Below are 27,739 nucleotides of genomic sequence, written 5' to 3'. Positions count from 1 at the left end.
GTCCCTCACTGACACAAAAAAGAAAATAAAAGGTTACGGTGATGGATCCTAAGGAGACAAGAAAAACGACATCAGAAAACCTAAAAATTGGTCCTTGCTAACACTGCAAAGTCTATTCTACATCCAAGAAGCACTCCCTCCAAGTCCAGAAGTGGAGACTTGTAAGCCCAGGGCCTAGGCCCACTAAAAAGCCCATGAAGGACAATCTATTTCGAGGCTTTAATTGTCGCATCTGGTTGACCAACTATGATCCCACGCGCCTTGAAAGGAGCGTGGGGGACCACAACCAGTTCTTCTTTTTGGCATCCTTTACCTCTCGCACTTTGGAAATTAGTGCTGTCTTTGGTTTGCTTTTGTTTTGTGTTTATTTTTTTTTTGTTGTTGGCAGAGTGATTTTTGAGAAAGAGGGTGAGAGAAGCAGACGATTCCCATTTCCTCCCTTCTCAGTACCACTACCAAACCAAACAGCCTGCCTGTATTGTACCTTTTAGGGTTTTAAACCATCAGCTGCTAAGACCGAGAATCAAGGTCGGTAAGTCTTCATCCTTTCTTCTCTTTGCTAAAAATGTTCTATTGGTGCTTGGTTTGTGCTTGATGATGTGTTGATACCTACAGAGAAGCTTTTTTGTTTTATAAGGAAAAAAAAAGAGACAAATGTTACTTGCAGCACCCAACTACTACCTGCTACAAGTATCTTCTAGCGAGTGAAAGCGAAAGTGAAAAATTTGAGCACAGCGAAAGGAGATAGGAACGCATTTCCGCTTTGATCTGGAAAATGAGTTGGGTTTGTGCTTGAATGATTGGTAAAGGAGAGTGTATGATGATCTGTGTGAGGGATGTGAAAGCAAAAGGAATAGATGGTTGATGTTAGAACATACCCATTTGAAGATGTCGTCGTCATGGGTTCAAAAAGATTACCCACCTCCTCTTCCTCCTTCCTCGATGTCTTCTCCGTATTCTACCAATACTGCTTCTTTCCACAAAGATTCAAACCCTTCATCTTCTGGTTCTAGAATTAGCCCTGCTGTTCTTTTCGTTATAGTGATTCTTGCTGTACTATTTTTCATCTCTGGTTTGCTCCATTTGCTTGTTAGATTCCTCATAAAACATCCGGCTTCTTCAGCTTCCTCTCAATCTAATAGATACCCTGGAATATCTGGCTCAGATGCCCTTCAAAGACAGTTACAGCAGCTCTTCCATCTCCATGATTCTGGTTTGGATCAGGCTTTTATAGATGCTCTTCCTGTTTTTCAGTACAAAGAGATAGTGGGTCTAAAAGAGCCATTTGACTGTGCTGTTTGTCTCTGTGAATTTTCTGAGAAAGACAAGTTGAGATTGCTTCCTATGTGCAGCCATGCTTTCCATATCAACTGTATAGATACTTGGCTGCTATCCAACTCTACATGCCCTCTTTGCAGGGGAACCCTTTTCTCTCCAGCTGGGTTTTCAATGGAAAACCCAATGTTTAATTTTGATGACTTGAGAGAGGATGATGGGTGTCCTGGTAATAGAGATAATGGGTTCGTTCCCACTCAAAAGACCCTGCAAATTGACGAAATTGTTGTTGAAAAAGGGGTTTTGCCGGTAAGACTCGGTAAATTCAGGAAGCTAAATGGCGGGGCTGGGGATGCAGGAGGGGAAACTAGTAGCAGTAATTTAGATGCCAGAAGATGTTTTTCGATGGGTTCGTATCAGTATGTGCTTGATGATACGGACCTCAGGGTTGCCTTAGGCAATGAGCGGCACAGTCATGATATCACGCATGCCAGAGGGACAGAACAGGATGTGAATCTTTCAGTTGATAGGGATTTGGAGGAAAACAAGATTAGTAGCTTGATCAAGGGTGAGAGCTTCTCTGTATCCAAAATTTGGCTTTGGCGCAAGAAGGGCAAATTTTCTAGCTCATCAAATGCACCGATGGGTATAACGTCATCATTAGATGTGGATTTGCCTTGGATGGATGAAACACAGGAAAAATGAAAGGCACTTTCTCTTGTAGGATGCTAATTCTTAAGGTATTTTCTTGTCTACTCATTAGCCATTGATCAAAGATTGGTAAGCATTTCGTCTTGAAATTTTTTTTGTCTGGAGGCTTAAATCAAATAAAAAATATTCGTTGTGGTTGTTGGTGTTCTGGTTGTGAGTTTAAATCTGATTTTCCATGAAATTCCAAGTACACTTTGCGATTATGAGTAGTATACATGCATATATTATCATGATGTCCCTTCACTAGTTTGATTATTTCGTGAACCTTTGAAGCATCATAGCTATCTGCTTGCCAAGTTTCTTATGCAGTATTAGAATTAATGTTTATGTTGAAAACATTTTCATTAGAACAATGATTAACAAACAAAATTCAATATAAAATTCTCAGATAAACACATGTCAGTTAAACTATTTTAAACTCTAAGGTCTTTGGTGAGCAAAATCAGAAATGCTATTTGACACTTCAAGTGTTGGTTGTCTTTGATGAACTCAATGGTTTCTACTTCCAAATTGAATCATTTTGAATATCAACTCAAATTCTCTCCTTTTCCTTCCTGGCATTATGAAAAACTTATTTTCACGGATTAAATCTTATTACTGGACTTCTTGCGAATCTGTTACCTTGTTTCTGCAATACATATTAATGAATGCTGGCCATTAATGAATAAATTCATGGAATTCTAGTCTAATGTTGCATGACTTCACGGAAAATGCCTCCTTCTGGTAGGCTTTGAAGATTCTACGCTTGGATCAGCTTTGAATTAGGGAATGTTTGGTGTGGGGAGTCTCAAATTCCCACTGCCAGAGCAGCATTAAGATGCCTGTAAATAGTGTTTGTTTAGGAAGGGCCCTCTGGACATCACATTCTCCACCAACCAAAGAGCTCGATGGCTATCTAAAATGAGGAAAATCACATTTCCTGGTGAAAATCTTATCTACGCTCATGTCACGAGGACATTTGAGTAATTTGATTATGTTTCAAAATTGACTGGTCTGAGGAAAATAAAAAAAAAACATATGGAATGTTAAGCTGATGTAAATGGTGACCCAATTCCCAACAGAGAAAGACAGAAAAGCTCTCATATACAGAATGATCTGCTCAGTTATGAACTGCCCCATTGTCCCTCCACTCTTTAATTAATCTGCAAGAAACACGAGCAACCCATCTTTCAAGCTTGATTATGTTTCTGGTATTTTTTTGTAAGATATTTTTCTAAAAGTTTTTTTTTGTTTAAAAAAGATATCAAAATATTTTTTTTTAATGTGTTATATTGATATATTAAAATAAAATCAATGAAAAATATCAATAAAACCAGCCGACACACTTCCAAACACACAACAAAGCATTGAATCTCGTTTGATTGTCAATGAAAGTCCCATCTTGGAGCTGTAGACAAGAGGACGCTGTTCACAAAGCTGGCATGTTTGTAGGAATACAGTGAAAACTATATTTTTAAAAAATTTAAAATATTTTATTAAAAATTAATTTATTTTTATATATTTTGAATTGTTTTGGTGTGCTGATGTTAAAAATAATTTAAAAAAATAAAAAAAATTATATTATTTTAATATATTTTAACATGAAAAGTTATTTAAAAAGTAACAACAATCACAATTTCAAACACCAAATTTCTAATTATAAATTCTCTCTCTAAGGTCAAATTTCTCTCTCCTCTTCAATTTCTGATTTTAGTAGAATACTTGATTGCTTTATAGTTTTTGTTTTAAAATATTATTTGAAAATGTAGTTAAATTTTTTAAATAAAATATATATTAAAATAAAATTATTTTTAACATTAGTGCATTAACACGATATGAAAATATAAAAAAATTATTTTAAACATTCCCTTAATCTATACGTTGCTATATTTTTTTAAAAAAACTGTTTTTTATGTTAAAATGCTGATTTTTAAGCTATGCTCTTTATGGTTTTGCTTAGTTTTCTTCATCCATAGTGCTAGATTAAAGGTGCATACTTAAAGAAAGTGTGTGAATCTCGTCCTTACCTCTTTCCTCTATATGATAAGCTTTAGTTTGTGCATATCATGCTAAGTAATCTTTCTTCTTAATTCTCTTCATGCTTTTAATTGCCTTTTTGGCATTTTCTATAAATTTCATAAGCTTACACTTAGTTCTAATTAAGCACAAATCCTAGTTTAAATTAAGTTCAATACATGAAAATTAAAAATACAAGTATAATATCTACATAAAAATTAGCACAGCCCAATATATCCAACTTACTTAAATAAAAACAAATAAATTGAATTTATAATTTATAAAATATATAAATATATATATATATATATATAATTATCCAACAATATCCACCACTACCTTACTCCTTAAACATTCATTGAATAATAAATAATTGTGAACAATAACATTTTCCATGGTGGTTGGTGTAGAAATTCTAAAGGGAAGGGGGTTGGTTATGTACAATCCTGCAAAAAGGTTGCCGAAGGTTTCTAACTAAAAGGAACTCATTTATTTTAAGTCACTTCATCCTCCAACTTATCTAATTATATTGGTGAGTTCATTTATTGAGGATTTACTATTCATGTTTGGTACGTTGAAGAAAGATAAATTGGATATATAAGATAATTTTTTAAAATGTTATTTGGTATATTTTTGTACACTATAAAAAATATTTTTTATCCTATCTAAGATTGTTCTAATAAAAAATATCTTACTAAAAAAAAACAGGATAAGTTTATCTAATTCTTTATATAAGAGTTAACTTGGATTAATTAAAGTTAATGTAAAAATAAAAATAATTATTATAATAGTTTTAAAATTCAATTAGATGATCGACTTAAAGCAAGGCCCAGGTCACAGGAATGACCATCGACTCGGGTCAATGTAAGGATAAAAATGGTTATTATCGTAAATTTTAAACCTAACTAAAGGGCAAAGCTCAAGTTAGGTTAACCATTTATCCGAGTCAACGTAAAGATAAAAATAATTATTATCATCGTTTAAAAACTAGACTCGGGGACTGACTTAGAAGGCAAGGCTTGAGTCACGGGTTAAGTTGATCATTAACCCGAATTAACATAAAAATAGTTATTATTATAGTTTTAAATTTCAACTACGATGTTGATAAAGGGCAAGACTCGTGTCACGGGTCAGAATGGTCAACCCGTGTTGACCCAGGGCAATGTAAAAATAAAAATGTTATCATTATAGTTTTAAAATCTAACTTAGGGTTGACATGGAGCAAAACCCATGTCATTGGCAGTGAGGGTTAACCTAGGTTGACCCAGATCCATGTAAGGATAAAAATAGTTATTATCATAGTTTAAAAAACCAATTTAAGGGCTGACCAAGGACAAAGCGTAGGTCACGAGTCAGGATTGTCAACTTTGGTTGATTCAAGTCAACGTATGAATAAAAATGATTATTATTGTAATTTTAAAATTGACTTGAGCATGGACGTAGGGCAAGGCTTGACCCACTGATCAGAAGAGTCAACTCTAATTGAGCCAATTTTTTTAAAAAAAAGAGAGAAAGAAAAAAGAACCAAAACAACCTATTTTTTACCATAAAAAATTCCAAAAGAGTCCATGAATATTTTACCCATGTTTTATCACAAGGCGTTCGGGTTGTAAATCAACTCGGGTTTTAATTAGGTGAAGTTGGATCAATCATTCTTTTACTTTTTTTAAGTTTGAATAAGTTTAGGTTCCAAGTTGGCCGGTTCTTATTATCTAGTGTTTACCAAACATAAAATAAAATAAATTATTCATTAGAAAATACAAGAGAAGACAATTATTTATCCAATAAATACTTCATTTCCAGCGTTCCAAGCACTATCTAAAATGTTTTGCGTGACTTTTGGAATCGAGTCCAAATGGAATGGATCAATACTTCTCTTTTCCTTGGTCCCAGGTGGAAGGTTTCGATATATATGGGACCTAAACCTTCTAATCGTTACAAAATTCAGGGTCCGTTGACCCTTGCTCCGCTCCCTCTTTTCCCACAATTAAATTATGCCATAAATAGAATAACAAATAAATTAAAAGATCGGGCTTTTGGTGCCACGCGCATCCCTGTCAATCTCACCCAAGAAAAAAAATTCAAATTAAAAAACTGAGCCCTAGGCCCAACCATCTTGGACCGTTGCCCCATGCTCCGTAATCGTCAAATGGACTTTAGGCCGGATAACACTATACAAACCCAATGAATAAAATAAAATAATAAGTTGGGCCCAAGGCCCATTAAATATTGAAATTTAAAACAGATATCCAAATCAGTCTAAGCCCACATGAAAGGGAAATCATTGAATTTTTTTAGTTATCCTCTAATTTATTGTTCTATTTTGTTTTTTACCCTTATTTTCTTGATCACCATTTTTTAGGTCTTTTTTTGTAGTTCATTTTTTCCATGTTTCACTCTCCAGTGTTTAATTTGTTAGGGACTATTCTTTGCCATTTTCCCATTAATATGCCTCCAATTTAATGACTCGAGTCAAGAGTTTGAAAAGTTAACGCAGGTCAACATTTTTTTTTATTTTTTATTTTTTTAATTTCATCATTTAATATTATTTTTTTTATTTATAAAATGCCTTTATGATTTTCTTTAATTTTTTATGTTGGGTTATCTGAGTCTTGTGGATTAGACCACAGGTTTTGAGGGTTAACTTAGGTTGGTTTGCCTCTTATTACCTAAGGTACATGTTAATCGCACTACCTCGGGTTCACTCCGGCCCTTTTTTTGTTCATTTTTCAATCCAATTTTGTACTTCCATAGATTTGTTTTCCTAAGGCATTGTGATCTTTTTTTTTAAAAAAAAAATCTGTTTACTATCACTGCCTATTCTTTTATTGTCTAATTAAAATAAAATCAATTTATTGCACTCAGTCGATGCTATTGTTGTTTAGGGATTAAGATAACTTAACACCTAAGAAGGAGGGGTAAATTACGTATATTACTAAGTTTTACACACAAATTACTTCAAGAAAATGCAATAACCAATAACATAATTAAAGTACCTAAAGTAAAAAGTTAAAGAAGAGAATTTGCAAAGTCGTCTTAACGTATTTCGACAAGCCTATATCCATACCTCAATACCAAACCATACTTCAGTATTGTATTCATTCACTAGTCCAAGCTCAAGAGTACAATTTCACTTAATGAATCTATACGAAACTTTATACACAACTTGAAGAACACTCATTTTCAAGATTTTTTCTACTTGAAGATATACCATCTTTTAAAAAAAAAATTTTGGTGAAATTCCCTCGCCAATACCAAGAGTTTTTACCTAACTCCTAAAGATTTATAATGATAATTTTGTTTTCACAGCAAACTCTCTAGATGTATAAATATTACAATTTGAAATTCTAATATCTTTATACCTTACTAGATAACACGTATATGTTTAAGTGTAGTGATAGTAATATCGAATACTCTTTCTGCTAGAATATGAAGGTTTAATAGTATAAATTAGAGTATGAACAATGATTGATTATTTTGATGTTGTTTTACTTTTAGAATAACTTGTATATCATATATGTTCATATTATATATATATAAAGATTTACATTTAAGCATTAAAATGAATACTTATTCTAAATTTTCACTTTGTTTTTTTTTTGGATTTTTGGATTGATTTCTTCACATAATATGTCATATTTATTGATATGTTCTTCGTATAAAACTATTTAAAATTTATTTTCAACCAAGCATATTATTAGTCAAATTTTTATTTTATTATTATTAGAAAAATACATAAAAACATAAATATATGATTCTAAAAGTTAATAACTATATATCTTGCGCCGTTGATTTCTCTTATTTTTTCTAAATATTAGTTTTTATAAAAAAAATATGGATCCATGACATATCGCGGATAAATGTGTAGCATTGTATCTCTCTATATGTACAAATAAGATCTTTATTTATCCATTAGCTCACTTCTAACCTAAAGATCCTGTGTGTGTGTGTGTGTGTGTGTGTGTGTAAAAATTGATAATATCGGGAAATTGTAAGGAACTAATGGGAGCGAAACACAATTACGCGCTCTCGTTTCCGTCCTCACATCATTGGCTATATTCCATTTAGGTACATATCAATACTGGTCTCGCTCTCTCTCTCTCTCTCAAAAAATCTTGTTCAATTTCCCCTCCCCCTCCCTCTCTCAGCTTCAAACCCAAAAAAAAAAAAAAAACCTCGCTCTCGCAAACTAACCAGACACCCCCCCCCTCCTTCCATCCCACGCACGCCGCAGCAATCCGGCTCTCGATTGTCACTTAATTGCGATCCTACCCCTCGCTCTGCAACTTCCTCATCTTCCGAAAATGCCCTTCCATCGTCGCGTTTGACTTCTTTTCCCGTAACACCCAACAAGATGGAATGGCTGGTTTCTATTATGTGAAACGGCTCTTCTTTTCTTCGCCCGGTTTCTTCCATAAGATTCCGTAAGACAATATTTTCATCGCCTTTTATTTTATTTTTCCATGTTTGGAATTGAGTATTTATTTATTTTTCAATTGTCGTTAGCTTATTGTGTTTGCCATGCTATATCTATTTATTTGTTTTCTTTAATTTTAACTGTAATCGTTTGCTTCTTCTTTCTTTTTGTTGATTATGTTATTTCTCTTTTAAACATTATTTATTAGGGCATCGCTCTTTATTTTTTCGCTGGGATAAATGTGGCAATATTGGGTATGTAAGTGGGGCTTAGTCTTAGTCCATGACCTTGATTTCCTTCAGTTATTAGAGACTGGTTTTTGACTCCACTGTGTAGTTTTTCATGGTGCTGTGCGGGTTTTATGCTTCTGGTGTGAATTTATGCGGTGTGTATTCGCACATGAAGAATTTTTGCGTGTTTAAATCCGATTCCCCCCCCCCCCAGTAGTTCTGTAGTTTGATCTGCGAGAAGTAGTTTCTGACGATCCTGTTTGTGTTCAAAATTACCTTCTACTTATCAAACACAATAGAAGATGTTGTAAACTATCAATAAAAGGTTTTTTCTAACGCATGCCTAAGAGCCCACTGTAACAATGAAGGGGGTTCTAGCTGCAATAATCAGCAATAAAAATACACTGTTGATTAGAATTTTCCATCTAGTGGAAATTAAAATTCCCTATTTGTTTGTTTTAGTGTGTGCCCATAGGGAACTTTTAGAAAACCTAAGGACACTTTTAGAAAAACCCTTTTATCTATCTGTCTGTCTATCTATCTATCTATATATGAACACACGTCTGAATACACACACCAGTTGTTCAAATAGAAGCTCAAATCATATGAAATGAGAGCATGAGAGGGATTCTTGACAAAAAAGGAGTATTTGTTTAATGTGTGTGGGACAAAATTAGGCTGAGTTGTATTTCAATCTTGTTTCATGGAAACATGAGATTTTTGCAAAGTCGTTTCTGTGCTAGAATCTAGGAAAGCTTTAATGGGTTGAATAGTTTTTCATTGGATGATTTTGTAAAGGCAACCTGTTTGTAAATATTATGTCCATCAAATCGAAAGGACTCCTGCTGTTAGACATCAGATTTGTGTTTTTTATGGTTCCAATCCAAGTTATTTGGTTAATTGTACTTCTCCATTTCCTGCGCTCTTTGGCAACAGAAGTTGCATTGCTTCTTCATTTCCCAAGTTTGGCCTTTTGGATTCGTAAGATATTGATGCCTTTCTGTGTTATACAATTAATTTTATTTTGGGTGGAGAGTAGACCTAACTAGTTTAGAATTGGAATACATTGGTTGTAGACAAAAGATCATTCATGCATATTGATGTTTGAACAGACATCCATTATGAAGACTGGCCTTTTTTTCTTTATGCCTATTCTATTGTTTCCTTTTATCAAAGGAGGCCCAAAGGACCCAACCATGATGTCTTTCTTTCTGCTTTAATTCTGCCTTTTGATTTTGCTTAGTTTCCTTCATCACATTACTGCTACTTGAGGTACCAATTGCTTTGCACTAGACTTAGATACAATGCGGTAAAAGGCTCCATGTAGAGAAAAATAATTGGCCTATTCTGGAAATGTGCAGCTAATCTCGTATACTACTACTGGCTTTAATTGCATTAGCTGTTGACCTTAGTGTAGACATGCAATTAAATCAACAGTTGCATAATTGAAATTTTAACACTCTGAATAAGCTGTAAACTATTTACTTATGAGCTTTTGTTGCCTTCTTTATGAGACATAATTCCAAAATAATTGTTGATGCCTCTATTCAATCTCTGTGTGCCTCTGTTTGTGACACACCCATTAAGTTCAATTTTGTATTTGAAGCTGAAGGCAGACATTTAGGGTTGGATGATCACTTCTTAAGGAAGACTTATTTTTTATTTGAGTTCTTTGGCGATCACCTTCAGTTTTGTGAAGATATGTTTTCACAATTGTTTTTTATAACTAGAAGCATTGTATTCTAACTTGCTCATGTGATAGAAAGTTTATATCTATTTTCTTTCTGGATTTTTTTGATGAGAGATATATGTAATCTTTTTATTGAGGGAAATCACAAACTTGATGGAATTATTTCTATCTTATCATTTGTGATCATACTTCTTGTATTGCGGAGAAGGAAAAATAAGGCAAACTTTTCCTTGTTGAATCAAATTGTTTAGCAGTGCACCTAATTTCATAAAGGTAAGCTTCAACCTGAGCGTGAATGAGTTTTTTCCATGTGCATTTTACTTCTCTTAGAAGCTTTGAGATTCATAAATTAATTAAGGAGAATAGGAGTGATAGATTAGATTGAAAGGTAATTGGATTGACTCATAACAAATTCTTATATGTTGCTGCGCACTGGAATTTTTCATGGTGATACGGTCTCAATAATTTTTCAAGACTTGCAACAAAGGAGACTTTGGCATATTATGACTGAAAGGTGCTTAACCACTATATGAAATGAAACCCTAGCTTACATAGACCTTAAGCGGAAAAAATCAATCAGAAATTATGAAATTTGTGTTGGAAGCAGCTTCTGATGCCTTATGGACTGGCAGAATAATGTGACCCCTGGAACCCATACTATAGGAACCATAGTTTTCCCCCCTCTCACAATATGACTTGTTGAAACAGATTACTGTTAACTAATTGATTTCTGTCCAACACTTTATTGGATAGGAACCTTATGAATACAAGCTACTGCTTACCTCACGCAAACATGATGATGTGAATTTGTTCACCACAACTGCTAATCTTTGTTTCTTTCTGTAATCAATGTCTCACATCTATGTTTCTTTTTTATTCTTGTTGTTGCTTGCCTCATCCTGATTCCAGGTTGTCATTTAATTGTTGAAGAAATCTAAGCAATCAAACTGTTTTGATCACCATATCTTGCGAGAGTTTGGAAATTTTGATGCCACAAGCTATTTTCCATAAGTATTGTAAATGGAGCTGAAAGTTTCAACACTAAAGACAGGTGGTCTTTCTCCTGCTGATTGCATTAGCGATCCTGAGGAGAAGGAAGTCAGTGATGAGGATGATGATGATCGCAACCATAAGCATCGTAGACGGGAGATACGTTCTCAATCTTTGGAGAGAGATTCTCTGGAACCAGTTTTCACAAGGCCATACAGGAAGCGTAACAAACCATTTGAAAATGGGCAATTTTACCAGGAAAATGACTATAACTCTGTTCCTCTTGAGAAAGGCTTTGCCACAAAGTTTGAAAGAATACGACCTGGCTTGGTGTCATTACCTCGAATGCCTGTGGATTGGAATCAAAGAATCAGGTCAAACCAAACATTTTATGGAGATCCTGGTCTTGGCAGGGGAAGAGGAAGGGAGCCTGTTTCTTGGAACCAACATGATTCTAGGTTCAGCCCAGTTGACATTGCTTCTCAAATGGTTCACCAGGGGCAGAGCCTCTTTAATGGGAGGGGTTTGGCAAATGTTTCAAATGCACAGAGTGCATCCTGGAATGCATATGGTTTATTTCCAGGAATACCAAATGGTGGCCTGGATAAACTCCGTCCCATTGGTTTGCAAGGAACTCTCAGACCAGCAGTAACTTCTTCATTGAACATGGGCATTCCTCAACAAAGGTGTAGAGACTTTGAGGAGCGTGGATTTTGTCTAAGAGGGGACATGTGTCCAATGGAGCATGGTGTCAATCGTATTGTTGTTGAAGATGTTCAGGTATGTGTTTTGAATATGCATATTACATAACAGATCATGGATATCCATTGCTTATCTGACATTACATCTAGGTTCTGATTGTATGTTGCAATCATTTTGTGTTTTTTCTTTATGTAACCGTCATATGTGTTCGCAACTGTTGAAATATAGTATCAATGAAATTATATCTTTTACCTTGATTTCCAAGATCTACAAGATGCTGATTGCAGAGGTTAATGTGGCTTCTCATGTATTATTATATATGAAACCATTTAGTAGATTGTGTGCTATTTATTTTCTTTACCTTGACTATTTTCTTTCTAAGATGCACTGGATGATTGGTTGCAGGAAAATCTGAATGTATGATTTCTGCTGGATACCTTGTCCAGATTGCTTTATTAATGTGTTGTGTTGTGTTTTTGTTACAATTTGTTTTGCCCATCCGTGACTGATTATAAGTTCATGTTGAGACCTCTTGTGCCTTGTCTTGTGACAAATTTATCTTTCATTTCCGAGCATGATACCTACCAATTATTTTTGTTTGGTTCTAGTTACTTTTAGCTGTCTAACTTAGAGAAGCCTTTGGATGTGAGTGCAGAGCTACTTTTTTATGCCACCAATGTCCTTGTGCGCACATGAATCAATTTTGTTTTAGCTTTCAAATGAGCTGAAACAATAGAGTTGGCATTAATTTGTATGTACTTCATGGCCAGCCAGTAATTGTATTACCTTTGCTAGATGATCAAAGTCTTCAGTGAACTGGTCTGGGGAGGATTCATATTTCAGTGGTTTCTTTTTTTTTTAATTACCGAACTATTCGGATTAAAGATGGTTAAAGATGGTTTACACAAGTACATATTGGGGAAAAAAAGCTTACCTTATCCTGGTAGAATTGCTTGCTGGGATTCCGTATGGGACTTGATATTTCATTACTGCTGCTATTTGATGCAACCTTGTTTTTACTGTCATGATTATTGGGAATATCTTTAATTTACCGCAAGTAATTTATTTTCACCTCTTGCAGAGCCTTTCACAGTTTAATCTCCCTGTTTCACTTCCACGTGCCCAACTAGTTGGAACAACTGCTAGACCGGGGGCTCTCCCAACTGTTGGTGCCCCTTCAGCCACATTGATAAATAGCAAAGGAATGCATAGCAAATGTAACAAGCCTGGAATAGTCAATGCTGGATTGGGCTTCAATGGTGCACATACTGGTTCTGCTAATGTGAGTGGAGGAGACTTGTATGATCCAGATCAACCCCTGTGGAATGACAGTGTTCCTGAAACTTCAAGTGCACTCATAGCACCACATTCACCTAAAATTGATGAAATTGAATCCATGATAAGTATTGATTCTTTTGATCACAATCATGTCAGTTTACGTGGTGGTGCTGATAATGAATGCCCAATTAGAAGCACTGGGATTGCTGTGCATTCACAGAGTTTGAATTCTTCTGTTTGGGGTAAAGTCAGGGCTTCGAACAATAGATTACATGTGAAAGAGAAAACCGATTTGACTGTAAGTATGTTAAATAATATGGAGAGTGAGTCCAAGGAAAATCAGGGTGGATTAGCCAATGTTCGTGGTACTTCCCGTCAAGGAAAACAAATTAATTTTGAGGATTCTAGCGCAAAAACCATAGATTCACCTGTCAAGACACAAAGCAACACCATGCGCCACACACCAAAACCATCTCAAAAGGCACTGCGTACACTATTTGTCAATGGCATTCCACAGAAAAGCAACAAAAGAGAGGCTCTACTTTCTCATTTTCAAAAATTTGGAGAGGTTATTGACATTTATATTCCATTGAACACTGAGCGAGCATTTGTTCAATTCTCAAAAAGGGAAGAGGCAGAAGCTGCTCTAAGGGCACCTGATGCTGTAATGGGCAACCGTTTTATCAAGCTGTGGTGGGCTAATCGTGATAGCATTCCTGATGGTGGCGCTGGCAGTAGCAATAGTGTATCTGTCACACCCCGGGGTGTGACTTCTACTTCATTTCCACCCCATCTGCCTATTGGTAACAGTGGAAAAGATAATCTTCAGTTGTCTGTTTCAAAGGCTACTGCTGTTCCTCCCTCTGTTGCTTCTGTCCCTGCCATCGATCACTCTAAGGTCATCACGACAAATGTTCCAAAGGTTCCACCTCCTATGCAGAAGCTAGAGAGTTTAGAACAATTGAAGGAGGAGCTGCGCAAGAAGCAGGAGCTGCTGGATCAGAAGCGGAATGACTTTCGGCGTCAGTTGGACAAGCTTGAGAAACAAGTAATGCCTGGTGTCTTTACTTCTGAATATTATTTACCAAGTATGAGTTTAAGTCTGTTATTTTGATGTGAGATCATAATAATTAGGCTATTACTTTTGGAGCCAAAATTGTATAATGGTTCCAAATCTCACTTATTAATCTGGATATTAATCTTAGATCATATACCTGGATATTAATCTTGAGCCTGTGAGTCTGTCCTTGTTTTGTGTCAGTTATTTTTTATGGAACAATAGCAGGTGGAATGGAAGAGAAAGAATGATGTAGAAAAGGCATGCCTTCTTCACAACTAGGCAGAAACATGATAATGTAGATTTCTTTTCGGTGCGCGCACGCACACAAAACAATATAACATCAAATTGCCAGCATGCTTCGATCTCTTGTTCTCAAATTTTGGTCTCTGCAGGCTACAGGAGTCAAGGGTGAGGTAACAGCAGAGCCTGCTTCGAAGAGACACAAAACCGGAATAACAGCATCTGATATTGTCAAAGCTGCTACTCCGAGGTCTGCTGATCCAGGTTCTGCGTCCCCACATGCTGAAATGGTGGATAAGAACAAAACAGTGGAGAATGTTGTGTCATCTAGTAGCAAAACATGTGTAATGACGGCTCTGCAGGATTCTGCAGGCTCAAAGCAATCAATTCATCCTTTAGCACCTGTTGGGCCTCCTTTTCTGATGAATAAATACAAGTTGGACAACCGACCTACAGCATTCAAAATTATTTCACCTTTACCAGCTGGTTTGGCAAATGTAAATCCCCCCGTGTTTGTTATCTCATTCATGTGATGATAAAATTGTTAAGGTTCCATTTACCCTGCTATGCTGAGTGATAACAGGTAAACTGATGTCTTGTTTTCTTGCAGGTTGCTACTTTAAAGGAATACTTCTCATCATATGGCGATCTTTCTGCTGTGGAACTAGAAGATGAGCCTAGTGATTATGATGGTGTTGGATCTGAGACACTGAAAAATTGTTCAGCTTGTGTGACTTTCACAACTCGCCGATCAGCTGAGAGGGCTTTCCTAAATGGTAAATGTTGGCAAGGCAAGAATTTGAAGTTTGCGTGGCTGACATCTAGCACTTCTAGCAATGAGCGGGGAAGTGGACAAAATTCATCTGCTCCCAATTGTCTTGTAGATACTGATCAGTCTGTTGAAAAACTAGCTTGTTCGGATTCCCAGGAAGCTTCTGCATCAGGAAATGGAGGACCAGAAAATTCAGAGATAAATAATGGTACTGGCCCCATAGAGTTGCATGAAGTTCTCCAGTGCCATTCAGCCTCAATATTAGGTGAGGCAGAGTCACCGAAATGTGAGCCTAGTCCAACATCAATATCTCATGAGAAAGAGTCGACAAAAAAGGACCCTAGTCAAACTGCAATGTCAGAGAAAGAGACCCCCGAAGGCATTGTCTGGTGATGGGTTGATTGACAGACTTGTACAGTGAGGTAAAATGTTAAACCTTTTGAATCCTAATTTTCAGTAGTCCCTCATTAGTTATGTCCAACATTCGATTTTTCAATAATTTTATTTCATGCATGGCGTGTGTAAAAAAAAAAAAGAATTAAGAAAAAAGGAATTTTGTTATTTTTTATGCCTCTTTGGATAGTGGTTGACTAGTGGTCAACTGGAAAATTAGGATGTCTTTAGGCTTAGATTGTTTAGGGGCTAAGGGATTAAAATTAAAAATTATGTTGGAATTAATTAAATGGTTAATCACATAATCATTCAATTGGAATTACGGGATCTGTTGATCTAGGGAATTTTATATGATTGTTTCTGTAATTCAGGATGGCTTGGATTCTATTTAGATAATTACTTGATTCTTGACCAGTGTTATGCCATGAGTTATTTTTTTTTAATCTTAAAAAAAATATAAATACATCAAGAAGTCAAAAATCTGTTGCATATTGAACGAAATATTTTAGGAATATTGAGACAATGACATGAATGATATTTTTTTAAACTAAAAATTAAGACGACGACATATTGAATTGACATGGATTAACCATGGTTAATTTATGAAACCCGTGATTCAGGACTAAAAAAAGTGACTTGAGTAAATCTAGATTGGTGGTTTGTGCTACGGGCGAGTTAGACAAAAAAAATTCTAACATAAAAAATAGATGCTCAAGTGATGGTCGTGTTTTTATATAAGCAAGAAAAATCTGAGATCTGAGTCATTGACTTGATTGAATCCAATAAGCTTGGTTAATTTCATAATATGATATAAAAGAGGCAATGACAATAAACGAATGATAATAAAAATTTTCAATAATTAACTAAAAAAATGAGCTACCAACATTCAATTAATGAAGTCAAATCTCCAATTAAATTAAATGCTAAAGGATGAAAATGAAAAGACATGAACTTAAAAATAAGAAAAAAAAAAGAAGTTAAATCCGAGCGAATCTTCTAAACCTAGATTAGTCTTTAAAATTCACAACTTGTAAAATTCTATACTCAGACTCAATCAAGAAGCTCAATATCTAACTAATTTAATGTTGGAAGATGAAATTGAAAAACAATTATCAAATTAAAAAATAACAATAAAAAGAATAAGGATAAAATCTCATATAAAAAAATGGAGGATGAAATTGTAAATAAAATAAATTTTAAAAATCATCTAAAAAATAAATTGTAATAAAAAAATGAGGACCAAATCAGATTAGACAAATAAGAAAAATCAAAGGAGGATGAAATTGAAAAAAAAATCAATCATGTAAATTAATTAAAATAAAGAATCACAATTAAAAGAACACGGACCAAATTTGAAGAAAAACAAATTGAAGGGTTGTTGTGAAAAATTTAAAGGTCAGGTGTGAAAATTAAGGAGGATAGAGAAAAGAAAGGAAAAAGAAAAGAAAAGCCAACAAGCACTAAATCAAAAGGAGTTCAGCTGTACTCGTCGTCTAGGGATGGAGTGTAGTTTCAGTGATTTTGATGATCACAAACCATAAGAGTTTTGCCAATAAATCTATATGATGTGCTAGTGAAATTATCTAATGAAGAACAATTGGGCCTTCAGTGAAAAACTCCTGCAAAGCCCAAGAAAGGCTCATTCTCAACTCGAGTCCAAAAGTAGAACCCTTAGAGTCTAAGCCCAGTCAAAGAAAATCAACCCAAGCCAATGAAGGCATACTACCAAACTAGACAGATACAGGTTTGAAAACTAGAGCAAAGAGCATAATAACATAATAAGGAGAAAAAGGAAAGAAGAGGATATGATCAGTTTCATATATAGAAAGGAAATATTGCACGAAGAAAAAGATTATACATGTTGACTTATAAAAATCAAAACCAACTTAAAAGGAAGGTCTCGGGTTAACACTAGTGATGAGAAAAACCAGCAGCCTATCCAGAAATTGTGAAGGTTTGATTTGCTAGCTAAATTGAAGGACTTGAGGTCATCAAGGCAAGAATCATGGAGGATAAGAAACAACTAGAAACTAGTGTGTATATAGTGCACACTGGGTGCTTGTAAAATGCACCGAACAAGAAAAAAAAAATCGAGACATAGAAAGAGGGCTGTTGAATAGTTGTTTTTAAAAAGAATTGGGCATAAAAGAAGTTGATCTTACATGATTACAAGGAAAAAAGTTTTTAAGATTACAAATAGAAATCAAGCAAGCAATAAAAATCTTAGGGCCATCCCTAAGGACTGGACTACCTGCGGTTTTGTGGGGAACTAGTATAAAATTCATGTGTGCATTTTCTACTCTTGCTTTTCTTATTAATTGATGCATATATTGCTCTTGTTATTGATTTCTGAAGTTAAGAAATTAATCCTTCCAATATCACATTGAAGTAAATCTGTTAAATTAGGATTATTGTGAATTGAGAATTTGAGATAATTTTTACTGTCAATCAATTCATCCCCCCTTCTTGGTTGCTTTCTTAGTGAAAGCCTTGGTGCTCTTATTTTTTGATTTAACGATCTTGAATTTGATCCATGACATCTGTAGGCACTTGACTTTTGAAAGGACAATTCACAAACAAACCACCTTTTTTTTTATGGAATGAACTACAACTAATGTAAGGCTTGGATAAGAATAATTCATTTAATAAATTGATTATAAGCCGTGGAAAGTGGTTGCAAATGGTCCATATGTTCACATCAAGATAGTGGAAAGTAAAACTGTGATTAAAGCTGAAGATGATTGAGATGATAAGGATCTCAAAAGAGTACAATTGAATGCTAAAGCTATTAGTTTATTCTATAATGCTTTAAGTGTCATTGAGTATAATAGAATTATTCATGTGAAACTGCTAAACAAATTTGGGATAAATTGGAAATAACACATGAAGGATCCCTACAAGTAAAAGAATCAAAGATAGATAGACTTGTGCATCAATTTGAAACTTTTAAAATGCAAGAACATGAAAGCATTGTAGACATGATGACATGCTTTACACATCACAAATTCATTAAAGTAATTAGGAAAAAACTTTTCTAACATTAAACTAGTGAGAAAAGCACTTATATGTCTGCCAAAATCATAGGAGCCAAAGTTGACTGCCATTGTTGAAGCTAAGGATTGCCAAATTACCTTGGTCCTTAACCGCCCATGAAATGACACTTCAAGGTGATGATGAAGAAACAACAAGGAAGAATAAAGGAGTTGCACTCAAGAGCAGTCATAAATTAAATTCTGAGAGTGAAATTAGCAGTGAAGATGAAGACATGGCTTTGCTAATGAAACAATTTAAAAAATTTATATAAAAAAAGAAGTCTGGTAAGAAAACACTTGGTAATGATTTTAATCAAGATTCTATATTTTTTTTGAATTGCAATAAACCAGGACATTATGATTCTAAGTGTGTAAGTGCTAGAAAAGGACAAACATCAAATTCAAAGAAATTTTTCAAGAAGGCAAGAAAGAAAGTCGTGATGGATAAAACTTGAAATGATGATGAGTTAGACAAATAGGAAGAGATTTTTGGAGAATATGGAAACAAATGTCTTATGGCTAAGGATGACTATGAAGAAGAGGATGAGGTATATGCTGATTTACAAAAGAAATTTTAAGAAATATATCATGCTTAATAAATAGATCACTTCTATGGATTAGGAACTAAAACTCTGGAAAAGGAAAAATGAAAATTTTGTTGAGAAAAATAGTGATTTAATAATTGAAAATTATTCCATCTTAGTTGAAAATGATAGTTTAAGAGAGAAACTTTCAGTATTACATAATGAAAAGGAGAAGTTGACATTGGATTTAAAACAAATATCTAAATACGTTGTTTCTGAAAATGAATTTGAAAAACTTCAAAAGGAGAACATTGATTTACAATCCAAAATAAAGGATCTTGAAAAAACTCTTTTCAAATTCATTGAGGGAAGAAACAATTTTGAAAAACCACTTGGATGTCAAAAACAAAGCCTTGACAAAAGTTGTCCGGGGCATGACCCGTATAAGCAATCTCAAACTAAACCTATTTTCATTACAAGTATGAGCATAGACATACAAAAAGTTACCTGCCATTTTTACAACCAACGGGTACATTACATGCTAATTGTCCTATTCAAAACCATACATATCATAAAAGTTTGATTCGACTGGTCAAAGTTACATGGGTGTTAAAAGGAAGTATACCTACTGTTATGTTTATGCCTAACCAAGCTGGACCTAAAAGAATTTGGGTATCAAAATCTAGTAAGTAAATTTGTGAAATTGCACTATTGCGTAAAGCATGAAAAGAAGACAAATACCTAGTACCTAGATAGTGGTTGTTCTAGACATATAACCGGGGATAAAAACAAGTTTATCTCACTTGAAACAAAATCTGTTTCAGTAACCTTCGGTGACATCAACAAAGGAAAAGTAATTGATATAAGTAAAATTAGCGAAGGAAAATCATCTTCAATTGAAACATATACTATTAATCCAAGGTCTAAAATATAATCTGCTAAGCATTAGTAAGTTATGTGACAAAGGGTATAAAGTAATTTTTAAATCTTCATACCATGTTATTTAGTGTATAAAAGATAACAATGTCTAATTTATTGGTTACAGACATGAAAATGTATATGTAATTGATCTTGATGATGTTGATTCATTTTCTGAAACATGTTTGTCTGCATTTTGCAATAATGCTTTTCTATGGCACAAGAGGTTAAGACATTCAAGCATAAATGTTATATTGAAAATAAGTAAAACTAAATCTAGTTAAAGGTATTCCAGAATTGTCTTTTGTTAACAATAAAATATATGATGCTTGTTATCTTTCAAAATTAAGAATGTAGTGTCCACATTTAGACCTTTAAAATTGCTGCATCATGACCTGTTTGGACCCACACACACTGCTAGTTTAAGAGGAAAAAGGTATGCTTTAGTAGTAGTAGATGATTATTTAAGGTTTTCATGGACTTTATTCTTGGCACATAAAAACTATGCATGTGAGGCATTTATCATATTTTCAATTAAAATTCAAAATGAAAAACATGTCTATTGTGAGCATCAGATCAGATAATGGAGGAGAGTTTGAAAATAATGAATATGCATCTTTCGATGATTAACAAGGCATACATCACTCTTTTACAGCCCCTAAAACCCCTCAGTAGAATGAAGTTGTGGAAAGGAAAAATAGGAGTTTACAATAAATGGTCAGAACTCTCTTATTTTTGGGTAAAAGCTGTAAATACAACCTCTTATGTCCTGAACAGAGTCTATAATAGGTATATCAAGAAAACTCCACATGAGCTCTAGAAAGGTAAAAAACCTAATGTAGCATATTTTCATGTCTTTTGCTGCAAATGCTCTATGCTAAACAATGATAAGGATAACTTAAGCAAATTTGAATCCAAGTCAGATGAAGGAATACAAGATATTCTTCTATAAGTAAGGCATAAAGGATATACAATAAGAGGATTAGTTGTAGAAGAGTCAATACATGTAATCTTTGACGAATCTCATATTTTATCCATAAAAAAATGGATAATGATATAGGTAATTTGCTTGAAGATGAATCACTGGAAACCAATAAAGAAGCTGAAACTACAAACTTCACCAAACTAGAAAGCAGCCCCACCAGTTTTAAACTTCCAAAGGAATGGAACTTCTCCAAGAATCATCAAACAAAAGTTGTGATTAGGAATGAAGTAAATAATATGGCCCTTCTTTCTCAACCAGAGCCCAAAAAGTTGAAAAAGCTCTTATTGATGAAAACTGGATAGAAGCCATGCAAGAAGAACTATTGTAATTTGAAGAAAATAAGGTTTGGACTCTTGTACCTAGACTTGAAAATAAATTTGTTACAGGCATTGAATGGATTTTCAAAACAAATATGATGAAAATGGTATCATAATTAGACATGAAGTTATATTAGTAGCCCAAAGTTAACGATAAGAGGAGGGAATAAATTTTGATGATTCTATTGCACTAGTAGCTAGGTTAGAATCAATTAGAATGTTATGTGCTTTTGCAACATAAAAAAACATAAAGTTATTTCAAGTGGATGTTAAATCAATATTTTTGAATGGTTTTCTAAATGAAGAAGTGTTTGTTGAACAACCCCTAGGCTTTGGAAAATTTGATTTTAAAAACCATGTTTACAAGTTATCTAAAGCCTTGAATGGTTTAAAATAGGCTCCTAGAGCTTGGTATGAAAGGCTAAGTGGTTTTCCAAAAGAAGAACTTACACTACTCTTTTCATAATTTCTAAAGCCTGGCATGATCAAGATTTCATTCTCGTACAAATCTATGTTGATGACATAATTTTTGGTGCCTCAAATGAAATTTTGTGTAGAAACTTTGCTAACAGTATGTCAAAGGAGTTTGGAATGAGCTTTATAGGAGAACTAAACTATTTTCTTGGTCTGACCATAAAACAAACTAAAGATGGCATATTTTTTCATCAAACAAAGTATACTCTGAATCTATTGAAATGGTATGGCTTTGAGAGCTTAAGATGCCAACACACACTTTTGTCAAGTTTCATAAAGCCAAATCAAGATGAAAAAGGTAAGGTTGTTGATATAAAATTATATGAAGGTATGATTAGGTCTTTGTTGTATTTAACAATAAGCAAAGCCTAATGTAATGTACAGTGCGTGCGTGCGTGCATGCATGCATGTTTTCAATCTAATCCTAAGGAAAGTCATATAGTTGTTGTTAAAAGGATTTTCAAATACTTAAATGGTACTGCTAAACTTTGTGTATGGTATCCAAAATCTACTAGTTTTGAATTGATAGGATATATAGGCTCAGACTTTCCTAGAAGTTCAATAAGTAGGAAAAGCACATCTGGAGCATGTAAATTTCTAGGACAATCACTAGTTTCTTGGAGTAAAAAAAACAACACTCAATAGCCCTATCAATGATAGAAGTAGAATATGTGGCTACTGCAAATTGTTGTGCACAAGTTCTTTAAATTAAACAACATCTACTAGTCTTCGGAATAAAGGTAAGCAACATTCCAATTAAATGTGATAATACTATTGCCATTAACATTTCAAAAAATCATGTGCATCACTCTTGGACACAATATATTAAGGTAAAACATCATTTCATAAGGGAACATGTCAAGGCCTAAATAAATAGTTATTTAAAAGAGTTGATTAGTCCCTCTTCAAGTAAATATTTATTAAAAATTTTGGCAGTCTCCTTTGTATTTTCAATACCAAGTTATTCTTTGTATTTTCAATACCAAGTTGTTGATTCAAAAATCAAAATCTATAAATAATAAGCACAAACTCATCCTAATATAATTAAGCATCACAACTTTATTAAAAACATCAATTGCCATGTCCCCTGTAGAATTTTTTTTTTAATAATTAACATTGTATGATTTCATATACAAAATTTAAAACTAATTTATTGATAATAAACATTAATTTCTTAGGATACAAACACATTCAAATATAAATACAATAAAGCTATATTACTCGTTAAAGTAAGGGTATTGTCGTTAATTACATACCTGACAAAAGGGTGCGAGGTATCTAACAACATATTTATATAACATGTGAATATTTGATAAAACTAGAAAATTTACACTTATTAATAATATACAATTAAAATAAGGACTATTTGAAGCATACACGATAATATACGCACTAGCTCATTAAACGAAGTGCTTATCGTCAATACATTAATTTAAATTAAATTTTATTTTTGTCAATCCTTAACTAGATATCTTCTTCATTAGTCAGGACATAACTTTCTCAAGTCATCCAATTATTAATACATTATTTCTGAATTTCATGTAAGAAAAGAAAGAAAATAGTTCAACCAATGTGTCCATTTCAACATGACATTATTTCTATTAACCAAGAAATAATCTTTCAGCACGTCCATTTATTTAACAAGACATTATTTCTATTAACTAGGAAATAATCTTTTGGCACGCCTATTTATTTAATAAGGCATTATTTCCATTAACCAAGAACTAATCTTTAACGCACCTATTTAACAGGGTATTATTTCCATTAACAAGGAAATAATCTTTCAACACGCTCATTTATTTAAGAGGGCATCATTTTCATTAACTAGAAAATAATCTTTCAACGCACACATTTATTTAATAGGGCATCATTTCCATTAACGAGGAAATAATCTTTCAACGCGCCCATTTAACAGGGTATTATTTTCATTAACAAGGAAATAATCTTTCAACACGCGCGCTCATTGAACAGGGCATTATTTTCATTAATGAGGAAATAATCTTTCAATGCGCACATTTATTTAACAAGACATTATTTTCATTAATGAGGAAATAATCTTTCAACGCGCCCATTTAACAGGGTATTATTTCCATTAACGAGGAAATAATCTTTCAACATGCACATTTATTTAACAGGGCATTACTTTCAGTAACCAGAAAATAATCTTTCAACGCGCCCATTTAACAGAACATTATTTTCCATTCCTTTTATTTTGCAATCTCTACACTAAAATTACAATCAAAGGAAATTTCTTATAAAATACTAAATCAAACGATTAATTTATTATAGGTGTTTAACATCTACCTGGTGTTTGTGGGCGTGAAATGGTCCCCTCTGGTTAGGTCCTGTGACCTCTTCTGCATGAACACAAAAATCAACATGTCATTTATTATTCATAATCAAATGACAAAAATCTCATTTCATTTTTTTTAACCCTTCCTCAAAATTAAATTCCTAATTCTCCAACAATCCATCCGATTTGTCTAAAATCACTCTTTTACATTAACAAAATCTAAGTTGAAATTCTTTTTTTTTTCTCCTTTTTATATGTCATGGCCGAAATCCCTTAAAGTAAAAAGGATGAAATTTTCTCCTTTTCTTTTTATGTAAAATCCTTTACAATTCCATTTATTAACATTTATAAGTACATTACTTTCCATAATTCTTAAACAATTGTATTAAATTCTTCAATCTCCCAAATCTTCTCCTTCTAAGTACATTACTTTCCATAATTCTTAAACAATTGTATTAAATTCTTCAATCTCCCAAATCTTCTCCTTCTGCCGAGACCAATAACAAAAAGGGGGGAAAAGTTTGTTTCTTCCATTTCTAAATTAAACACTTACCTATTAATAATTAATGCTTTCTAATATAGTTCAATCATAAATTGCATCATTTCAATAATTAACACCATGAATCCCCAAATTCACATAATCATAGCAATTTAATTTCTTCATCAAAGCACAAAATTATAATAATTAATCATTTTAAACATGTTCTTCAACTTGGATAAAGATTCAAGGAATGGGTGCAAGAAAAATTCAAGTTTCCTTCTTCTCCCTTTTTAAACCCTAGCTTTAGATTTCCTTCGTCTTCACCATCGCGACCACTTTATTTTCATGTAATAGCCCCTGTCATTGTGACCAACTTATTTTCATATAATAGCCCTCGCCATTGTTGCCAACTTATTCTTATATAATAGTCCCTGCCAATGACTAATTTACATTTAATAGTCCCTGTCAACACGATCAACTTATTTTTAATTTTGAACATATATTTGCATTTTTATCTTATTTATATACCATGTATTTACGTAAATCTCCTTTTAGATAAAAAAAAGGTAACAAGAAGAACACATACCTTGTGCTCCTACTGTGTGTGCTCCTCCTAACACGGGGCCCTTAAGAAGGAAAAAAGGCCCAATTCTTCTAGTTCAGTTTTTTAGAATGTCTAAAAAGAAGGATAAGAAGAATAAGTGTGCTATCTCTAAAGCAAATAAACCTACTGGAGGCATCAAGAAAGACAAAGACATTTGTCACCATTATGGTAAGGAAGGACATTGAAGGAGGAATTGCAAGGAATACCTTGCAACTGTGAAGGTAGAAAAGCTCAGTAAAGCTTATACTTCAGGTATGTTTATAATTGAAAACCATCTTACTAATTTTCATTGTAGTTCTTGGGTATTGGATACCGAATATGGTTTTTACATTTGCAATTGCATGTAGGAACTAAAAATAAGTAGAAGATTAGTTAAAAGCAAAGTGGACCTACAATTCAGTAATGGAGCAATGGTTGCTGCATTAGCTGTATGAACTAGTTATTTTGTTTTGCCTAATGAGCTGATACTCGAACTTTATAATTGTTATTTTGTTCCAATATTTTAAGACATTGTTTTCATTTTATTTAGTATTAAATGGATTTAAATTTATTATTGAGGACAAATGTTGTTATTTTATAATAATGATATTTTCATGGATCCGATAATTATATGAATGATTTGTATATACTTGAATTTAATATGCCGAGGTTCAATATAAACTGTAATAAAATTAAAATACAGATTGGAATAAATATTAAGAAACTTCGATTGGATCGAGGTGGTTAATATTTGACCAAATATTTCAAGGATTATCTAAATTTTTTTTTTGAGATTCTCTACATCTCTTAGAACACTACATCCATATGAAATATATTTTCAAGACTAAAACATTGGATGTTTAGCTTGAACCTTAAAAAACAAAAAATCTTTATAAATTTGGTAGGATATGTCATATATTAATGAGATAAGGACTTCTTATAAAAGTTGTGAATGATATATTGCTTATAATTGATGGGTTTACCAGTTACTTCGAAGTAATATATGATATTTATTCCAAGAAATGACATGAAGCTATGAACTTTATATACTAACCAAGTTTGGGACTTGGTTAATCCACATGAAAGGATAAAACCCAATGGATCTAAACGGGTCTTTAAAAGAAAAACTAACATGAAAGGTAATGTATAAATGTACAATGCAAGTTTTAAGGAGTATGCATATCTAATTTTGATGGTATAATCAACAGATTTGATTTAATCATTCATAAAAAAATATGAATAAACCTTGTGTTTACAAAAGGTTAGTGAGAGTGATGTCGTTTTTCTAATATTACATATAGATGACATTTTATTTTTAAGAAATGACATATCTTTACTTTAATCGGTAAAGTTTTCATTGTCTAAGAATTGCTTCGTAAAAAAAAGGAGAAGCAACCTACATATTAAATATATTGATTTATAGAGATAGATCTAGAAGGTTGCTTAGATTGTCTCAATCCATACATATAGATTAGATGCTAAAATAGCTTAGCGTGATGAATTTAACGTTGGATTCTTATCTATTTTGCATGGAATGACCCCTTCAAAGACATGTGTTCTAAGATATAAATTGAGAGAGATATGATGAAAATAGTATTCTATACTTGGCTATAGGACCCATCAATGGAGAATATAAACTAGAAGTTCAAAATTAATTGAATTAATATTTTTTCAATGAAATGTTGGAAAAATAGTGAATACTAGTCAATAAATGTTTAAATCTAAATGGTAATGCTTTGAGTTGGAAGAGTTTCAAATAAAAGAGTACAACTGATTCTACAATTGAATAAGAGTATACCTCCATGTTTGAGGAAATAAAGAGGTTGTTTGAATCAAGAAGTTCATTAATGAACCAAGTTGGTTCCTAGCATTGTTGATCTAGTTATCCACTATTGTGATAACAATGGAGCCATTGCATGAGCAAAAAAATCAAGGTCTCATTAATAATCCAAATAAGTGCTAAAGAAATTCCATTTGATTTGTTAAATCAATGAAATAAAAGATGTAAAGGTAAAATAAGTACCCATCGAAGAGTATCTAAAAGATCCTCTTACTAAGCCACTATCCATGCAGAAACATTAATGTTACATGAAGCAATATGGTATTATATATATGAGTGATTGACTTTAATACAAGTGAGAGATTGTTAGTTTAATATGTCATAAAGTCAATTGGTTGGTTATAAGTAGTATTATTATATTCATGTAAATACACATTTATTATTAATAAATGCTTAATTTATCTTTAATATTCATATAATATTAGATTAATGAATCTAGAGTAAAGATAAAGTCCATGGAAAAAAAATATTTTATAAAAGAAATTATAAAGTTATAATTATGAAATGCCTATTGCATCAAAGCATTATTCCTAAATTAT

General features: G+C 33.1%; 2 protein-coding genes and 1 long non-coding RNA gene across 8 annotated transcripts; all 3 read left to right on the top strand.

Moving 5' to 3' along the window:
* The first annotated feature begins 328 nt into the window (after positions 1-328).
* On the top strand, positions 329-2,134 carry LOC133671674 (RING-H2 finger protein ATL46). Of its 4 annotated transcripts, none has more exons than XM_062092497.1 (2): positions 329-528; positions 638-2,134. In XM_062092497.1, the coding sequence occupies exon 2, from the start codon at positions 865-867 to the stop codon at positions 1,978-1,980; it is 1,116 nt and encodes a 371-aa protein (XP_061948481.1). In that variant the 5' UTR covers positions 329-528; positions 638-864; the 3' UTR covers positions 1,981-2,134. The 4 variants fall into 4 exon arrangements, with proteins under 4 accessions (XP_061948481.1, XP_061948480.1, XP_061948478.1 ...); XM_062092496.1 differs by having other exon boundaries at positions 616-2,134; XM_062092494.1 differs by having other exon boundaries at positions 329-532.
* A 5,900-nt stretch (positions 2,135-8,034) lies between these two features.
* LOC133670944 (zinc finger CCCH domain-containing protein 41-like) lies at positions 8,035-21,709 on the top strand. 3 transcript variants are annotated; one of them, XM_062091544.1, is made up of 6 exons: positions 8,035-8,405; positions 11,228-12,088; positions 13,092-14,336; positions 14,741-15,085; positions 15,199-15,782; positions 21,288-21,709. In XM_062091544.1, exons 2-5 carry the CDS (start codon positions 11,339-11,341, stop codon positions 15,751-15,753), a joined length of 2,895 nt encoding a protein of 964 aa, XP_061947528.1. In that variant the 5' UTR covers positions 8,035-8,405; positions 11,228-11,338; the 3' UTR covers positions 15,754-15,782; positions 21,288-21,709. The 3 variants fall into 3 exon arrangements, with proteins under 3 accessions (XP_061947528.1, XP_061947527.1, XP_061947526.1); XM_062091543.1 differs by lacking the exon at positions 21,288-21,709 and adding an exon at positions 18,838-19,152; XM_062091542.1 differs by lacking the exon at positions 21,288-21,709 and having other exon boundaries at positions 15,199-15,926.
* A 2,953-nt stretch (positions 21,710-24,662) lies between these two features.
* LOC133670945 (uncharacterized) lies at positions 24,663-25,979 on the top strand. Its single transcript, XR_009834184.1, has 2 exons — positions 24,663-25,633; positions 25,729-25,979. It is a non-coding gene; the product is annotated as an uncharacterized LOC133670945 (long non-coding RNA).
* Positions 25,980-27,739: the final 1,760 nt, after the last annotated feature.

The sequence above is a fragment of the Populus nigra genome, chromosome 13 (genome assembly GCF_951802175.1).
Source record: "Populus nigra chromosome 13, ddPopNigr1.1, whole genome shotgun sequence".
NCBI classification, from domain to species: domain Eukaryota; kingdom Viridiplantae; phylum Streptophyta; class Magnoliopsida; order Malpighiales; family Salicaceae; genus Populus; species Populus nigra.
Note: the sequence above shows the minus strand (reverse complement) of the source record. Positions and strands in the feature narration are given on the sequence as shown.